This window comes from Rhea pennata, unplaced genomic scaffold, assembly GCF_028389875.1.
Source record: "Rhea pennata isolate bPtePen1 unplaced genomic scaffold, bPtePen1.pri scaffold_32, whole genome shotgun sequence".
Classification (NCBI taxonomy): Eukaryota; Metazoa; Chordata; class Aves; order Rheiformes; family Rheidae; genus Rhea; species Rhea pennata.
Window position 1 is genome coordinate 1,616,309 of NW_026907679.1, and position 6,353 is coordinate 1,622,661.

General features: G+C 54.1%; 1 protein-coding gene across 1 annotated transcript; it reads right to left on the reverse strand.

The window, feature by feature from the left end:
- Window positions 1–5,054: 5,054 nt before the first annotated feature.
- LOC134154526 (olfactory receptor 14A16-like) lies at window positions 5,055–6,011 on the reverse strand. Its single transcript, XM_062601201.1, has one exon. It carries the CDS (start codon window positions 5,985–5,987, stop codon window positions 5,055–5,057), a length of 933 nt encoding a protein of 310 aa, XP_062457185.1. The 5' UTR covers window positions 5,988–6,011.
- Between the last annotated feature and the right edge of the window lie 342 nt (window positions 6,012–6,353).

Below are 6,353 nucleotides of genomic sequence, written 5' to 3' on the forward strand. Positions count from 1 at the left end.
TCTCATTCTCGGTGTCATCTCCAGGCATATGGAGGAAAAGAAGGTGATCAGGAGTAGCCAGCATGGATTCACCAAGGGGAAATCCTGCTTAACCAATCTGATAGCCTTCTATGATGGAATGACTGGCTGGGGAGATGAGGGCAGAGCAGTGGATGTTGTGAACCTTGACTTCAGCAAGGCTTTTGACACTGTCTCCCATAACATCCTCCTGGATAAGCTCAGGACATGTGGGTTAGAGAAGCGGACAGCGAGGTGGATTGATAACTGGCTACAGAGGCACATGTTGGCTGGCCACCCTCCGTGATGCATCGGGGGAGGGGGGGTGCAGCATGTCACAGTGGCTTCATCCTCTGTGGTGGAAATGAGGGTGTCCCCACTGCTGCGCTGCTCTGACAGGGAGCAGGTGTCTGGAGAGAGAAGGGCTTTGCATAGGGAGCCCTGCCAAGATGGGGAGGAAAGAGTTAGACAGGGGCATTTGTGCTGGGGCAGTGGCAGTGGGCACGGGAGGCAGCGTTAGGCAGTGTTTGAGAGCAGAGCAGCAGGCACAGGCCCTCGATGAGCAAGGGAGGCACTGCAGGAAGTGGTCTCAGCACCAAGGCAGGACAGAGGAGGTGCAAAGCAAGGTCAGGAAGTAAGGCCAGAGGAAGGCCAGCAAGAGGTCTGCGTACCAAATGGAGGTGCAGCTGCTGAGTGCTTCCGTCAGTGGGTTTCCTGAGGTGCAGGCTCCACTGCCCCTGGATGTCCTGCAATAACTTCCTGCTCGATAGCCGTCGATAGCCCTGCTGCCCACGCAGGGGTGTGTTTTTGGCCAAGGACGGCCTCCAGGGAGCCTGCAGAGAGCCCTTGGCTGCAGCCAGCTGTGAAGCCTGGCAGACTGGCAGGGGGGCCGGGAGCCTCTGCCTCTTCTGCTGCCTTTGGGCGTTGTGACTGCATTGTTGGTTGACAGCACGGTGGCATCAGGAACCTGGGGCCACACCGCAGCCTCTCCTGCCAGGGGTCTGCTGGCCCAGCACCAGCGGGAGGTACAAGGCCCCTGGGGTGACAGCCCTCATGCAGCCCCTGTCATCAGGATGCCAGGGCAGCTGAGTCTCTCCTTGCGTGGCTGTGCATCTCCTGTGGGTGGCCAGGAAAGCCTGCTGGGCTCCTTCCTCTGTGTTCCTGTGCACCAGGGTGGCCCTGTCACCACAGAAAGGGCAGGAGTCCAGCATCCTGGCATGGTGAAGTGGCTTCTCCCACAGCTCCACAAGCAGCCACGTAGATGATCAGAGGGATAGTGTACCAGCAGCTGGGCAGGGGGGATCTCCTGACAGAGGTGGGTGTGGTGGAGGTGAGGTGCAAGCTAAGTTCTTCCAGGCACCCGAGCATGGTCTTAGGTGCCATGGGTGCAGGTTCCTCTGCCTACCTGCCTGCCTCACAGCAGCAGTGCCAGGGCCCGAGCCAATACGGTTCTCTGTCTTCAGGACAGAAGAGCAGCAAATCCAGGAAAGCAGTGCTTTCCTAAACACAAGTTCCCGTTGGGCTCAACCTCATGAAGGTCGCACAGTGGCTACTGTGGCTGTCAGCACAATACTGTGCACTGAGATTGCTGCTGCCAGGCCTCCCAGCTGCTGGTGTATGTGGTTTGAATCGCTGGTGTACAGGATTCTCCAAAATGTCGGGACCTAAGCCACATCTCTGCAGTAGACTCATGAAGCAAGCACTTTCTGACTGACCAGCTACCATCAAATCTGTTGAAGATAGTCAACTCATGGAGCTAGGGTGTGCTTACAGGTGTGCTCACAGGTGTGCTTAGCTGTCTGGGTGAGGTGGAACTCAAGTCAGCTTTCATATTCAACTCTCTGACATTGATGTAGGTGACCAGAGATTGAGAAGCTTCTGCCCCAGCCAAGCTGGCCAAGCACACGAGGGGATTTATTTATTGTTAATGGATAAAGCCTTTTGTGAACAACATTGTCCTGGCTTCTCTCCTCCACCTCTCTTAACAGTGTCAATGAAAGGAAATGGCAGTGAGCAAGGCTCTGGAAGCACAGAAGATTGAACCCTTTCTGGAGCTGGAGCCTGTAGGAAAGTTCTGATTTTCCAAGCATCGTGGGCAGTGCTGGGAGTAGTTGGCATAGGTGACATTTCCTGCAGTCAGCCTCTCTACTAAAGCTAGCACTCAGCCCCCTCACGGCTCAACAGGAGGTTCCTGGGGCCTTGCACGTGCACCACTGCCTTCTTGTGTGCATGCCACCGTGTTAGGCAGCTAGTTGCACAAGTCACCAAGAGCTGGCCAAGACCTCCTTTGGGTATGCCTGGTCTTTTTGGAGGAGACTCATCTGGATATGTGCGGGCCCATTTTGTCATTGTAGCTCTGCTATTGTCCTAGTGCAGCAAGGGCCTGCTTCTCCCTCCGAGACTGGGAGGTGGGAGCCAAAGACAGTCACATGACTGGCATGGGGGAGAGATCAGCAGCCAGGGCCCAACCCACAGTACCCACCTCAGGTGAGCGAGGCCAGCCCAGAGACGAAAGTCAGGTTCAAGCACGCATCCAGATCATCTGTCATGTTCATGGTGATGGGACAGGCAGCGAGACCCAGAGTACCTTTTTTGGTACCTCACTACCTGGCCTGTAGTGCCTAATCGCCTCACCTAGCCCCTGCCCAGCCCAGGCTGTGCCCCATGCAGGCTTCAGCAGACACCATGCTCTGGGACCTGTCGGGGGCCTCATGCGGAACAGAGGCCATGCAAGGCTGGCCTTTTCCCCTCCATCAGGATATGGAGACATGCAAAAGGATGGAGCTGGTCACGGACCACCCCACAGGTGGGATGTGCTGTCAACCCTGGAAGGGCTAGCCTGGAAGAATGACCATGGGGAAACTTCCCCACTGTGTGCATATGTAGGGAGAAGATCTGTGGGAGATCTGGCAGTGAGTCCGGGGACTGGCAGAGCACATGATTGCAGCCCCAGAGTGTGTTCTCTGCACACTGACCAAACTCCTGCCAAGGTCAGACATGCATATTCCATCTTGTCAACAATGTCGAGCTGCTTCACAGCAAGTGGCTGCTCAAGCTGAGCACAGCTGAGATAAGGAAAGAGTTCTGGCAGATTTAAGGGGTCCCTAGGGTACAATGAGTTAAATGTCACCTGGGTTTCTGATTCATACTTCCAGCAGACTCCCATCAGGAACCCTCCCAGGCACTTTCTGGGACTCCCCAAGCAGTTTGGAGTGTAAGTCTTCTATTAAATCTATCCTGATTAAGCTCCCCTGATCCTTGAGTACCCACTCTATGCTGGTATCTGACCCTCCTTTTTCTGCCTTGTGGTCACAGCACGCAGCACAGGGAACAACCTGAGCTCTTCTCCTCTGCACTCGCCATGTCTTGGGGTCTTTCCCAGGAGCCCTGCATTTGCCCTGCAAGCACACGTCTCTGTGCTCCCACACTGCCATTCATGTGCAGCAGCTGCCTGCTGGCATTTTCACTCACTCAGGCCCTGTACTGCCCAGCCCAGCTGCTCCCCATCTGTCCCCACCTCCTCTGCTCTCTCTCCAGCCCACCCAGCAGAGCAGCTCAAGATGAGGATGACCCACTGCAGTGCCCACTCTAGGGAGCTAGAGAGCTCTGGATATGCCCGGCAGCCCAGGCACTCTGAAGAGCACAGCAGCTCCTGGGGGGCAGAGAGGTGTGTCAGCCTCCCCATCAGCTCCAGAACTGTGGTCTACTGTGGTCTAGCAGTGGCACAAGGAAATGGAGGCCAATCATTCCACTGATCCCATGTCCAGGAAATCCTTAACCTGGCTGCCTTCAGCCCTTCTGGCCAGCCCCTCTCCCCAGGACAGCATGAGAGTGCAGGCCCCAGGGCTCCTCAGGCAGCTCCAGTGACACAGCAGCCTGCCCTGAATTGACACACACAGCAACAGGTTTTCATTTATTTCTCCACACAAGCACGTGATTGCTCCTTTGCAAGGCATCCTTGCTCTGTGGAGAGCCTTTCCCCAGATCAGTGGATGCATGCTGGCCCAGTCAGCCATTCTTGCACCCCTTCCTTGGGCTCCACACAGGACCCTGGTCTGGTGGTGCTGCTCTGCAGGGCAAGAGGACTGTGGGGTCCCAGGGTGACTCCACCTCGGCGATGCTGATCAGGGCAGAGGCTGCTGGGTGAGCATCACTGCATCTGACAACCTTCCACCCAGAATCTCCAGCTGTGGCCATGAAGGATGGATGGAGCAATCACAGGGCATTGTACATTGCTCAGGATGTGTTCAGAGGTGTCATTAGACCCAGCCCACTCCCTCTCCTCAGGGACATGTGGGACATTCCTTGCTTTGGCCCTTTACATTTGCTTTTCTCTCCTTGGTTTTGAGAATCTCCACTCACTGCCCATCCCAGGCACACGCTGCCCCTGGAGATGCCCTGTGCTCTCTGGGTGGCTCCATATTCCCTTCCAGAAGGACAGCCATCTGTCACCAGCCCTCCAATATGTGGGACAGTCCCCAGCACACACTTCTTGACCACTCACCCTCTCCAGGGACCCTGGGAACTCGCAAGTGACAGCTAAATCCAGCCCTCGTTCCCACACACATCACCCAAAAGAGATGATGCCCCTTAGCCCACGGAAAAGATAAGCACAACAACAGGGCCTTTTTGGGTGTAATTCCCTGAGCACATTCTTGGCTCCAGCTTTGGAAAAAGACCCCATCATTCAGGCACAGTACTCAGAAGACTCTCTTTTATTACAGAGATGCTACGTGGGAGGCCAGCTCTGACACAGTGATAGGCAGATTTACAGAAGGCCTCTGTGAGAAAGACAAGGTTTCTGCCTCCAGAAATGTGGGAGGAATTCAGACATCTCTGCACAAACATGATTATCACAGACAGAACTCCCAAAGCACAAGAGCTGTGGAGATGAACTGGGAATCAGTTGTGAGGAGAGATGGTGGCAGGTTTAGTTCAGTTGGTTAGAGTGTGGTGCTGGTAACGCCAAGGTCGTGGGTTCAATCCCTATACAGGGCTATGCTGAGGGCTAGACTGGATGATCTCCAGAGGTCCCTTCCAACCTTACCATTCTATGATTACTGCTGAAGTAGTACCATGTGAATGAGTTTCCTCACTGCCTCCTGAAGCTCCTTGTTCCTCATGCTGTAGATGAGAGGATTCACTGTTGGAGGCACCACTGAGTACAGAACAGCCACCGCCAAATCTAGAACTGGGGAGGAGATGGAGGAGGGCCTTAGGTAGGCAAAGATGACAGTGCTGACAAACAGGGAGACCACAGCCAGGTGTGGGAGGCACATGGAAAAGGTTTTGCCCCGGCCCTGCTCGGAGGGGATCCTCAGCACAGCAGTGAAGACCTGCACATACGATAGCACAATGAAAACAAAGCACCCAAAGATTAAGCAGGCAGTAACCACAATAAGCCCAACTTCCCTGAGGTAGGATTCTGCGCAGGAAAGCTTGAGGATCTGGGGGATTTCACAGAAGAACTGGTCAACTGTGATGCCTTGGCAGAGTGGTAGTGAAAATGTGTTAGCAGTGTGCAGGAGAGCATTGAGAAACCCACTGGCCCAAGCAGCTGCTGCCATTTTGACACAAGCTCTGCTGTCCATGAGGATCCCGTAGTGCAGGGGTTTGCAGATGGCAACGTAGCGGTCATAGGCCATGACAGTGAGGAGAGAATACTCTGCGGAAAGTAAGAAGACAACCAGGAAGACCTGGGCAGCACATCCATAGTAGGAAATGGCCCTGGTGTTCCAGAGGGAATTGGCCATGGATTTGGGGACAGAGGTGGAAATGGAGCCAAGGTCAAGGACGGCGAGATTAAGGAGAAAGAAGTACATGGGGGTGTGGAGGTGGTGGTCACAGGCTATGGCTGTGATGATGAGGCCATTGCCCAGGAGGGCAGCCAGGTAGATGCCCAGGAAGAAGGAGAAGTGCAAGAGCTGCAGCTCCTGCGTGTCCGCAAATGCCAGGAGGAGGAACTCACTGATGGAGCTGCTGTTGTGCATTTGCTTCCTCTGAGCATTGGAGACTCCAAGGAAAAACAGACAAACAGAATTTAGGACAGACTTCTCTGAGCAAAGCTTTCTCATAAAACCTCCCAAACACAAACACACATTACCTTTTCCCATCTCAGCAGCACCATCACTCAGCTCTGTTTGATTTTGCTGTGAAAAGAAGTGTTCTCTGCCCGTGGGTTCTCGAGGAATCAGTCCTGACCTACAGCACTGTGTACATGGGAACAAATGTGACTACGATTTATATACCCAGGTCTGGTCAGATTTAATTCACTGATAATTTTGAAGGGATTTCAGCAACTTCACTCCCAGGTCTAAACAATATGGGTTCATGAATAGTTTTAAGGCTTTTCTGAT